This window comes from Triticum aestivum, chromosome 2A (assembly GCF_018294505.1).
Source record: "Triticum aestivum cultivar Chinese Spring chromosome 2A, IWGSC CS RefSeq v2.1, whole genome shotgun sequence".
Classification (NCBI taxonomy): Eukaryota; Viridiplantae; Streptophyta; class Magnoliopsida; order Poales; family Poaceae; genus Triticum; species Triticum aestivum.
The window spans coordinates 709,104,432-709,116,071 of record NC_057797.1 but is presented as its reverse complement, the minus strand read 5'-3'; the positions used below and the strand labels follow the sequence as shown (position 1 = coordinate 709,116,071).

Here is an 11,640-nt window from a genome sequence, read left to right as displayed (position 1 = left end):
TCATCCCACCAACCGGGACCAAAAGGTCCAGATGAACCGGGACCAATGGCCCACGTGGCCCTGCCGGCCCCCTGGGCTCACGAACCGGGACCAATGCCCCCATTGATCCCGGTTCTGGACTGAACCCGGACTAATGGGCTGAGCCGGCCTGGACCAAAGCCCTGTTTTCTACTAGTGGGCTCCTGAGTAGAGAGCTTGCCCATATCTCCGGTGAGGTGATTGGTAGCTCCGGTGTCCATATACCATGTAGGATCAATGGAGTAGGATGGAGTGCGGCCATGCTCATGGCTCGTCACCGCGGCGGCAGCTTGCTTATCATTCCCTTTGCCATTGTTGCCTAGGCCCAGAAAATCTTGCTTGAAGCGACGATGACAGCGGGACGCAATGTGACGCTCAATGCCACACAGCTGGCAGGCCTGCTGAGCGCCGCAGCAGGGACAGCAAGCAACGGGCCGGCTGCCACCAGTGATGGAGGACGCCGAACCCTGCGGAGCGGACTGAGGCGAGGCCGCCGCTTTCCCACCAAGCGGCGCCGGCTTCTGCGACTTGCCGCGAGTCTCGGCGTTGGCGGAGACAAACCCTGGAGAGGCTCGGCGCGCCTTGATGCGCTGTTCGCGGCCAAGGAGGCGCGCGTAGAGCTCGCGGGGTGGCAGTGGGGCCTCGCGACCATGCACATTCTCAATGAGGTTATCATAGTCATCATCCAGGCCGTTGAGTACATGGGTGGTGAAGTATTCATCCCTAAGTGGCTGACCAATCGAGGCTAACGTGTCCGCGAGACCAGTCATTTTGTTGAAGTAGTCCGTGATGCTGAGGCCATCAAGCTTGGTCTCCTCCAACTCGGTGCGTATAGAATGAGCACACGCCTGAGACTGAGAGGCGAAGCTGCTGTGAAGTGCCGACCAAGCATCCTTAGACGCTGCGGCGAAGATGACCAGCGACAACACGCTCAGGGTCAGCGACGACTGTATGGCGGAGAGGATTGCCTGATCCTGGGCCACCCACACATGATGAGCCGGATGATACGGCGGCGGGCACGGGATGGATCCGTCGACGTAGTCCTCCAGGTAGGGGCTGCGGAGGAGAGGAAGCACCTGAGCCCGCCACGACAGGTAATTGTCCGGCGTGAGCTTCACCGGAAGGAGATGTGAGAAGTAAAACAACGAAGGCGGTGGAGCACGATCCTGTGTCGGTGGCGCGTAGAGACCCATAGATGGATCCGTCTCGTGAGACGGCGCAATCGCCAAGGGTGCGCCATAGCCGGGGATAGCACCAACATACGGGTCCCCTGGTGACGGAGGAGGCGCGGCCCCGTAGGGCAGCGAAGGGGGCGGCGCCGCGTAGGGTTGAGGACGCGTCAGTGCCACATAGGGCTGCGGCGGCAGCACGCCGTAGGGAGACTGCGGCCAGGCGGGCGGCGATGGTGGCGGAGCACCCGGAGTGGAAGCAGGGGCGCCACACCACGGGGGGCATAGGCCGGACCCGAAACACCGTACGGGTGCAGGGCGGCATACGGCGAAACGGAGGCAGCGCCATAGGTTGGGGTAGAGGCGGTGCCGTACGCCGGAGGCTGACCCTGGAAGGACGGCGGCGCCGGTAGGGCACTCGTAGTGGTCGAGGGCGACGGGCCGCCAGAGGACGGCGGCGGAGGCAGGTCGCCGTGGGCGGCTCCCGATCCGATCTGGGAGCCCGCGGGCGGCTGGGTGGTCCACCAGGCCGAGGCCGTGGCCAGGGGCTGGGAGGCCAGAAACGGCGACGAGGGAGCGACGGCAGGGGCCGGCGCAGGGGGCGGTGCAGCGACGGTGGCGGCGGCGGCGGGGGCCGGCGCACCGAGGCGGCGGGTGCAGCGGAAGACATCGTAACCCTAAATTGATACCATGTAAAACGTATGTTTGGGGGAACTGTTCGACACCCTAAACGGAGTGTGGCTATCTTATTATATAAAAGTACCAAGAGGTACAATACAATGTTACAACAGATATATAGAGGCTACGTATATATACAGTCTAACACTGGGGATCCGCCCGCTGACAACCTCCATGACGAAGACCCAGAACGCGTACACGTCCGTGTCAAGGCTGGCGCGGCCGGTGAAGAAGCTCTCGTATGCCATGTAGCCGCGGGTTCCGGCCACGACCTGCGTGGAGTGGTGCGTGACGCCGTCGTGCTGGATGACACGGGCGAGGCCAAAATGCCCCAGCCGCGCGTTGTACTCGGTGTCCAGCATCACGTTGCTGGCCTTGACATCCCTGTGCAGGATCCGCTTGCTGCTCCCGTGGTGAAGGTAATCCAGCGCAGACGCCACGCCGTGGATGATCTTGTACCGCCGCTCCCATGTGAGCTCCGGGGTGTCCGTCGATGACGACATGGACGACGACGACGCTGTTCTTTCTCTGGCGTAAAGGAGCTTGTCGAGGCTGCCCATGGGAAAGTACTCGTAGACGAGAAGCAGCTCGCCCTTCTTGTGGCACCAGCCGATCAGCTTCACGAGGTTCCGGTGCGAGAGCTTGCTGATAGTGTTCACCTCCGCCACGAACTCCTTATCGCCGCGGTTGGAGTTGACGTTCGTAGACACCCGCTTCACGGCCACTTCCATGCCCATCCTCCTCAGATACCCGAGGTAAACGGCGAAATCATTCAGCGGAGCTTCAGCACCCCGGTCCGTCTATCCTGTACGTCCATACACATGGGGATGTGTGTCACATATTTTCGTTAGGATCACGTGGCACGTTAATATCGCTGTGGTTTGTAGGGGTTCCCCACCGTGATCCGGCCTACGCCCTAGTAGGGATACTGTTCCAGGCGTCTGCTGCTTGTCCAGACTCCAGATAAGGACAGATACATGTGGGCATCTTCACAAGGGACGCAGTGAACAGACGCGTGAATCAGCATCCATCTAGTCTTTGCATAGCGCTCCCCCGATGAGCATGCTCTGCGGCGAGGACGGCGGATTCATCTGAGTTCGACCATGGAGAGGGACGGAGTGGAGTAGCTGCATCAGTTGCTGGATAGGGAAAAGGGAGGCAGAACATCAGATTGTCCGGCGGATTGGCAGGCGGACACAGAAGTGCACCGCCGACGAGGAGTTCAGCACCGACGACGAGGATCTGTACCCCGGAAAAAGCGGCAGAGCAGGGGAGCTGATTATAGCACCTGCGGTTCGTTGCGACGGAAGATAACTAGCAGCGCCCTGCCCAAATCATACAGATTCTGTACAGCCAATTAGTACATGTGGTCGTCCGACGGAGCGGCGCAGGCGCGGCCGTGCTCGCACTCCTTGGGAACGCCGCCTCGGAGCTCATCCATAGAACTATGCCCTGAGAACGAACAAGGTGTTGGTGATGGGGGGACGAGATGCTCGGAGTCACGGGCGTGTGTCCATACACTAGCGGCACAAACAGACAATACTACGCAGAGCCTACGATCGACCAGAACCTGCATGCGGTACTGTAGCAATGCGTGCCGTAACCCAGGACTGCCACCAACTGACTGCCACGGTAATGGCTTCGCATAAACGGCCCTAACTGAGACGCATCTCGAGGTTCAGCGCTCGGGACCAAGCGCCAGGATAACGCGACCCCGGTGCGTAAGAACGGTGCCGGAGCCGCCTCGGCCGTGCTTACGGCCATCGCCGAAGTCCCTGGTCGCGTTCCTGAGCTCCCTGAGCTTAAACCTGACGGGGCCATGGGCATCGATCATCTTCTCGAGGTTGCGGTACGCCAGCCTCGCCTGCCGCGTCAGCCTCCACCAGACGAACAAGGCCATGAGCATCACGCCTACGGTGAGCGGGATCAACACGGCGAGAAACAGCTTCTGGCGCCTCCTCACATACCCCCCGTCATCTCCGGCCGTCGCGTTGTCGTACGTGGTAAAATTCCAAGACTTGACCTGGTTCAGCTCCGCGAACTCGCCGGTGGAAGCCGCGAAACCCACGGAGATGTTGTCCAGCAGATACCGCGACAGGTCGATGTACAGGTCGTTGGAGAAGATCCTCCCCATCTGCAGCACGTCGGTGCTCAAAACCGCGCCGTCGTACGCGAGCGTGACCTTCAAGTCTGACCCGCTGGAGAGATCCAAGGAGAGGTTGCTAAGAGGGGACTGCCCGACGGACCTGACGCTGTTGAGGTCGAGGCCGACGTGGTTGCCGTCCATCTCGGCCTCGAAGCTCCTCCGCGTGTCGAACTCCACCGCGACGATCCGGTTCGCCGGCGCGCCGTCGGTCTTGTTGTTGGTCAGGCGGAGCCACTGCCCGCTGCTGTCGCTGGGCAACGAAGGATTGTTGGTGAGGAAGAAGGCCATGCCTTCTCCGGTGCCGCTCCCATTCAGGCCGCCGCCCTGCGGGATGATGTTGAGCACGAACTCCGTCCGGAAGGAGGTGAGCGCCGTGCGCTTGGCGTTCCACAGCTTAAGGGTCTCCTTGGCGTACACCACTCTCCCCGACTTGTGGCTCATGTTCCCATTGCTCGGCGTGATCTGCAGGGAGTTGTTTGAGATTGCTGAGCCCGGGCTGAAGCTGAAATCATCCCTGTTGCCTGTGTTGAAGCTGGGATAAGTGAACTGCAAGCAACTGCAGGTTGAGGTTCTGCCTAGGGGTGGGCGTTCGGTATAAACCGAAAATTCGGTTTCTACCGTTCGGTATTTTTTTCAATTCGGTTAGGAAAACCAAAAACCGAAAATGACACCAAATAATAGATAACCGAAAATTCGGTTAACCAATTATTCGGTGCGGTTATCGGTTTTATACCGAAGTCTCATGCTTTAAATATTTGCGCTTGAGTGGTAGCAGCGGCACTCCCTTATATAGGATAAATATTTGGCAAATCTCCTTGCTCCGGCGATGTGGGACTAAATGAACAAGGTACTGGTAAGCTGTACGCTCGCACGGCCGGACACACACTTCACAAAAAGCTCACGTGAGCTGGGCCTCCATGCTTGCATGCAATTTCGTCAGGTAGGCCCACGTTACGCGAGGCACGCGCGGACGCGCGGTTCATTGGTCCCTGAAGCGATCGTGGCCTCTGGGTGAGATCTAAAAAAAGGGATCGTGGGCGTGACTCTCAGGAGAAATTGGATATGCTTGTTTTCGCGTTGTCATTTACGTGTTTAACGCTGACTCATGTTGTTCGGTTTTTGTTCGGTTAACCGGAATAAAACATAACCGACCGAATTTTGTTCGGTTATTAAACTTGGAAACCGAATTTTACAGTCATAGAATAAAAAACCAAAAATTCGGTTTATTCGATTTCGGCATCGGTTCGGTTTTCGGTTCGTCGGTTTTTATGCCCACCCCTACTGCCTAGGATGACGGCAACAGCTGCACAAGCTATGCAGAAAAGGCTCGACATGCTGTCAGTATTGGTTATTTTCATGGCTAAATCGGTCCTGTAGCTTCCTGCAACTTTCTCAGGAAAGAGGAAGATGCCAGTTCATATGGTCCGCCTACTTTGCGTTTCAAGAGAGAGGAGGGGAGGAGTTGACAAATACTTGGTGACAGAGTCAACGGGGCTCGTTAGATACAGCCGGCAATGATATTTCTGCAGCTGCACAAAAGGTTGTTGAGTGTTAAATTAATAATCTGTGCAGGCAAAATGTTCAAAGAAATACTACTTACGAGTAATATATTTCATTACTCGATCATCTCCTTTTTTTCTTTTTCTTTTTGCTTGAGATGGAACAAAGAGGGTTATATGCGAGGAATAACGAGGCTATTGACGAAGTAGAACAATGACATTACTCCTTTCGTTTCATAATATAAGAGTGGATTTTACATTAATATAGTGTAAAAATGCTCTTATATTATGTCACTAGTGTCAAAAATGCTCTGATTTGTGACTTGGGAGTATAATTGAACATATAAATCAAGTTACGCAACCCGCCTTCTAGCGCCATCGCTGGTTCAAATTCATCCGGCTCGCTCGATGTGCCTCGCTGGCCGACGCCAGCGTACTTTCCATCGCCGTGGTAAACATCCGTGCATTCATTTTTCTGTACACTGTCTACTCAGGCTAGAGCGGCTGACGGCTGGGCCAGCCTCTAGCGCGGGTCCGTCTTGCAGTCACGCCCTGTGTTCGTATTTGTGTCTGGGTGGAAAAAGGCAGCGGTGATCGTGGGTTGCCAGAGCATCCATCGTGGGTGGACCGAGTCAAGCCCGAGAAAATATCCGCGCCGCCTCCTCTCCTTCCTCTCCCTCCCTCTTCGCCTCCTCCTCTCCTTCCTCTCTCCCTCCGCGCCGCCTCCTCTCCTCTTCATGCGCGGCGGCGTCTCGTCATCCCTAGCCCCCGCCATAGCCTCCCAACCCCCTCCCCCTCCTTCCTCATGAACCCTAGCAGAGAAGGAAGGAGAGGAGAGGCGGGAGAAAGGGAGAGGAAAGATGAGAGGAAGGTGCGGAGGCTTACGGGAGATGGTCACCGGCCGGAGTCGGCCTGCGCTGGCGAGGTCGGGCGTGACCTTGTGGTTGGCGGCGGCTCGATCCGTTCCTGAACCGGGAGCTGTGAGGAGGCCGGGGCTCGGGCATGATGCACAGGAGGCTGCACCCCGCCTCCATCTCTACGCGTGCGGCGGCGACCTCGGGAGGAGCTCGAGGCACAGCGGTGGTCCACGTCACCGCCGTCGGTAGGAGGAGCGTGGGTCGCAGAGACGGCCGACTCCATCCGGCTTTCGCGCTGCCGTCCAATCCATCCACCCGAGAGATCAGTCCCCGCGTCCTCGCCTACATCCTTTCTCGCTGTCACGTGCGCTCTCTCCTCCGTCCTCTTACGCACGCCCTCATGGCCAGATATTTGGTAATTTCTTTTCTGAGAATAAATAGATATTGTGCCCCCATTTGTTTGTTGTTTTGCCCAGCTGAAAGGTGGATCAAATATGAAATACGTGAACGTTCAATGGTGTGAAAAGCAAGCCCTAGTTTTGTTGAAATTCCATTGAATCTCTGTGATACCTAAGTACTAATGCTCATACTTTGCAATTTTCTCTCCACATCTTTCAGTCATGGGTTCTTGAGGAAAGCAGGTAATGCATTTTGTTTGTGTCAACTATACTGAATCTGCAAAGCCTTTTTTGTCTGCAGAGAAACTCACACTCTGCATTAGTTGCAAAAGTTGCTGATTTTGATCTTAACAATTGCAAGGAAACTATGAAGAAACTTGCACAGTTTGGGCAGCGTCAGTAGGTAGAGTTGCTGTTCAAGTAGCAGCAGATCACCAGCGCGCGGACTAGGAGATCCAGGTCATGGGCCATCCCCATTCAGGCAAGCTTGCCTTACATTTGTGTTTTTTGTTTGAAGGTTTTTTAGGGCTTCTTTGATGAATTACTCATATGTGAGGACATTATAGGCCATGCACACATTGAGTGCACAGATTCAACTTTCTTTTTTTATCCCTTGGTAGTTCTCACTGAATCTTCAATTATGAATATCATTGCAATTAGCAAGCAACCCTGATGGCAGAAGCTAGCTAGATGCCCAGATTGATGTGTTCCGTTATTCTATGCAGATTCTGCACTCCAACTAATTGTTTTTCCGTTGTTAGCCGGATCCTTCATGGTTGGAGTGAAGGAGCGGGGGGGGGGGGGCTGGCACTAGTGCAGAACCGGGCAATAGCACCGGTTCGTAAGGCCCTTTAGTGCCGGTTTGGTAACCGGTGCTAAAGTGTAGACACTAAAGCCCCCCCCCCTCTTTAGTGTCGGTTCAGCACGAACCGGTGCTAAAGGGCAACCACGTGGCACGAGCCAGCTTCGGGGGCAGGGAGCCCTTTAGTACCGGTTGGTGTCACCAACCGGTATTAAAAGGTTGGGGGGTTGGGTTTATGATTTCTTTTTCATTTAATTTTGTGTTTTTCATTTAATTATTTTTCGTTTGCTGGTATTTTACGATACTACATATTGTACACGTTATGCATATATATAAATAGAATTTCTAGTAGAACCAATCATAACATATATATATATCATCGAATGTCTCACAACCACCATTAATTAATTCACACATATATACACACATGTATATATATATACAATTTCTCCTAATTGGTGCCTTCGGAGCCAGTGGCATTAGCCTAGCTAATTGGTGCCTTCGGAGCACGATAACAATTGAAAGTGGTTCATGGGGGCGGTAGCGGGTAATAGTATTCTCCTTTGGGATCTATGACCTGGTCGAGCAAAAATCCCGCTATTTCCTCTTGAATTGCTTCTATGCGGTCCTGTGCTAGGAGCTTGTCCCGCACCTCTTTGAACTGTTAAGAAGGAGATCAATATGCATGTGTATTAGTTGTGTGACTAGATATCGATAATGGTGTAAAAATTGTGAATAGTGTTCTGACAATCGATATCGTACCCACTCTTGTCTTTGAGATTTGCTCCTTTTGGACGCCATCATGCGAATGTTCTCGCAAACGTAGTATGCACATAGATCATTCCCCGGCGCCTGCTTCAGAGCCTTTACGAGAATGGAATTTGATCAGATAATAATTAATCAAGCATGATAATTAAAGAGATGGCAGCTAGCTAGTACTACTTAATTACTTACCTTGGGTCGATACCATTTCAGATTTTGTTTCCATGGGCCTGGAGTGGCCCTGATGAACTTTGCCCAAGCCCTGCCCGCCGACAAAGAAAATGAATAAATGGGTTATTAAATAGTTGTTATCAGGAAATGACGAACTAATTAAATAGGCCGAGATATAGTTAATAATGATTAAAATTACCTGTTGACTACCCCCTTCATGATGGTGTAGTCACTTGCTTTCTTAAGTAGTGAGTCTAGTACTTCAACTGTTCCTTCATCAACTTTAATGATTAACAAGATCTGGTGAAATCTGCATGCACACACGTTTGCATTTCTTAATTAAGCAGGCATATATAAGCAAAAACATGTAGCTAGCTAGTAGGGAAAAACAGAATTTGTAGTACAAGACAGTGTGACTCACTGGAAGTTGTAAGGAAATAGTATATCTTCATTGTATTTGAGTTCCTTGAAGAACTGTAGCATGCTTTCCTCTACACTTTTTCGTGATATGGATCTATTTTCCATGTGTATTCATTAATGGTATTTGGGTCAACGAACCCAATGCCATAGCGTCCACCTTTTTTCATTTCATAAATCTTCATCCTGCATAATACCACAGAAAAGAATATAGTGAGGATAATTATAGGTAATGATTGATCAAAATGATCACTACAGCTAGCTTGAGACTTAAATTACAGAAAGAAATCACTTACAGACAATAGCAACTGACGATAGATTTGTCGAGTGCGTCTTTATTGTATAGCTGAAATAGTTCTGAATACTCAACGGTCACAGCTTTCTCATGGTAGTAATGATCCTTGTTGACATTCACCATGAGGGACTCTTGATTGGAAATCTTGGTAATGTCCATGTACCATTGATGCAATTCATACATTCTCGTTGGGAGCTTATTGACCTCCTCTGGCTCGACCAAAGGTTGACCCCGGGCATATTTCCGTTTTATTTCCTCCTCTCTAGTCAGAGACATGGGGTCGATATCGAGGAGTTGTCCAACAGTGATCCCGATCGATTCAGCCTGCGCAATATGCTCCTCGGTTATTACCACATCGCCCACCCCAGGAACGTTAACGGTTTGCCCAATAATATTGGGCGCACCTACTCTCATGTGTTGTTGGCACAACAAGCGGGGGGGGGGGGGGGTTGATTGCGCCGCCTGTTCTCCCAGCTGGGGAACGGTTTTACCACTCCTTTTGCCAGCTGGTTTGCTCGAGCTCGATCTCGCCTATTTCTGTAGATGTGCTCGATTTAACTTCTTGATGTGGCGCTCATAGTCTGTGTCAACAGGCTTGGGAGCTGGTGCTCTAGCCATACGAATGAAGTGTTCAATCTTTTCCACATGCACTTCTCCCTTGGCGGCGGTGGCGGTTTCGGTGCAAAATGGGCTTCCACCTCGGCCTTCGATATGGCTACTTTTCCTCGGACTTGTCGTAAGGCCTCTGTGGAAGAGGCGCGAGGCTTGGACCATATTGAAATCGCTTGCCTCCGCCTATACCTCCAGTACTACCTCGACTTGTACCGCTACGCACCATAGCTGAGGCGGCTCTCTTCCGTGATTGCTGAGGCGGCGAAGACGGCTGACGTGGCTGAGTTGGAAGAGGAGGAGTGGCCTGAAGCTGTGCCGGACTTGGAGGAGGAGTGGCCTGAAGCTGTGCCGGACTTGGAGAAGGAGTGGCCTGACGCTTTGCCGGACTTGGAGGAGGAGGAGTGGCCTGAAGCTGTGCCGGACTTGGAGGAGGAGTGGCCTGACGCATTGGTGGACTTGGAGGAGCGGGAGTCTGCTGAGTCGGTGGCGGACTACGACGAGGAGTCGGATGACGCGGTGTCGGTGGCCTTTGAAAGATGATGCAATCCTTTCTTCATAGGATGATACGATGGTTGGCCTCTCCTAGTGTGTGCTCATCGTCACCTCCAGGAATGTCAAGCTCTAGCCCCGAATATTGGTCCACCACCTCATCAACCAAGACACGAGCATAGCCTGCTGGAATCGGGTTGCAATGGAAGGTTGCCTCGGGGGGATTTGTAAAAGCAAGGGCGTCCGCCACTTTCATGGATATGTTCTTCATTTTGAAGTGTAGCTCGCAGTTAGTGTTCTCCATGATGTCATCCACTGGGTAGCTATCCAGCAATGCGTCGCCCGGGGCGGAACCCACGCTGCTTCTCGGCATGGATGGGACGGTGCTATCCAATGGTGGATCATCCGCTAGCTGCTGAGACCCCCTTTGCTAGCTAAGTGAGTCGATCTGCTCCTGCTGCCGCTGGAATTTGACTGCCAAGTCCGCGTGCGCTGATTCTAGGCCTTGAAGGCGTTCATAGTCTAGCTTCCTCTGCTCCTCCTCCATCTTCCTCTTCTTCTCCTCCGCAATCTTCTTTCTCGCACGGGTTCTGTAGTCGGCGTTCCAGTCCGAAAACCCCTCATACCACGGAATAGCGCCCATGCCTCGTGTTCTTCCCGGGTGTTCAGGATTTCCCAGGGCACGCGTAAGCTCGTCGTTCTCTCTGTTGGGCTCGAACAACCCCGATCGAGCCTCTTCTATTGCAACAAGTAGCTTATCTTCGGCTCCGTCCAGACATGCCTTCTTCGAAACTTTTCCTATCTTCGGGTCCAACTCCCCCCCATGCGCATAGAACCAAGTCCTGCACCTGGGGGGCCAGCTCAATGTTTCTAGAGTGACACCTGCATCCAGCATATCTTTCTCAGACTTATCCCACTTAGGCATTCCCACCGCATAGCCACCTGGCCCCAGCTTATGGAACTTATCCTTTTTTGCGGCATTGGCCTTGTTTATTCTCGACCGTTCCTTAGATAATTCTGAATCCTTGAATTTCACGAAATCGTCCCAATGAGCATTTTGGTTCTCTAGTGTTCCCTCGAATACTGGAGTCTTCTTTCCTCCGTTGACATACTTGGCCCATTCACGAATCTTGTGGTTCTTGAATGCAACCGCCATCTTCCTAAGAGCAGCGTCCTTGACTTTCTCCACATCTGCATCTGTGAAATGATCTGGTAGGGTGAAATGTTCCACGAGCATTTCCCAAAGCAGAAGTTTTTGTCTGTCGTCGACAAAAGTAACTCCTGGACGTGACTTTGCTGGCTCTCTCCATTCTTGAAGGGAGATCGG

At 53.0% G+C, this 11,640-nt stretch overlaps 1 protein-coding gene across 1 annotated transcript; it reads right to left on the bottom strand.

Moving 5' to 3' along the window:
- Positions 1 to 1,904: 1,904 nt before the first annotated feature.
- Positions 1,905 to 4,749, bottom strand: LOC123191884 (probable L-type lectin-domain containing receptor kinase S.5). Its single transcript, XM_044604448.1, has 4 exons — positions 3,558 to 4,749; positions 3,230 to 3,317; positions 2,795 to 2,852; positions 1,905 to 2,665 (listed from the first exon to the last, which is right to left on the bottom strand). Exons 1-4 carry the CDS (start codon positions 4,450 to 4,452, stop codon positions 1,970 to 1,972), a joined length of 1,737 nt encoding a protein of 578 aa, XP_044460383.1. The 5' UTR covers positions 4,453 to 4,749; the 3' UTR covers positions 1,905 to 1,969.
- Between the last annotated feature and the right edge of the window lie 6,891 nt (positions 4,750 to 11,640).

Bases quoted from the DNA above. Each gene is read 5' to 3' on its own strand.
- LOC123191884 (XM_044604448.1), bottom strand. From the start codon at position 4,452: ATGAGCCACAAGTCGGGGAGAGTGGTGTACGCCAAGGAGACCCTTAAG. The intron at 3,318-3,557 runs GTCCCGAGCGCT...GTTCGTTCTCAG, and splicing joins TCGCGTTATCCTGGCGCTTG to GGCATAGTTCTATGGATGAG. The intron at 2,853-3,229 runs GTACTAATTGGC...TCCCTTGTGAAG, and splicing joins GCTCCGTCGGACGACCACAT to ATGCCCACATGTATCTGTCC.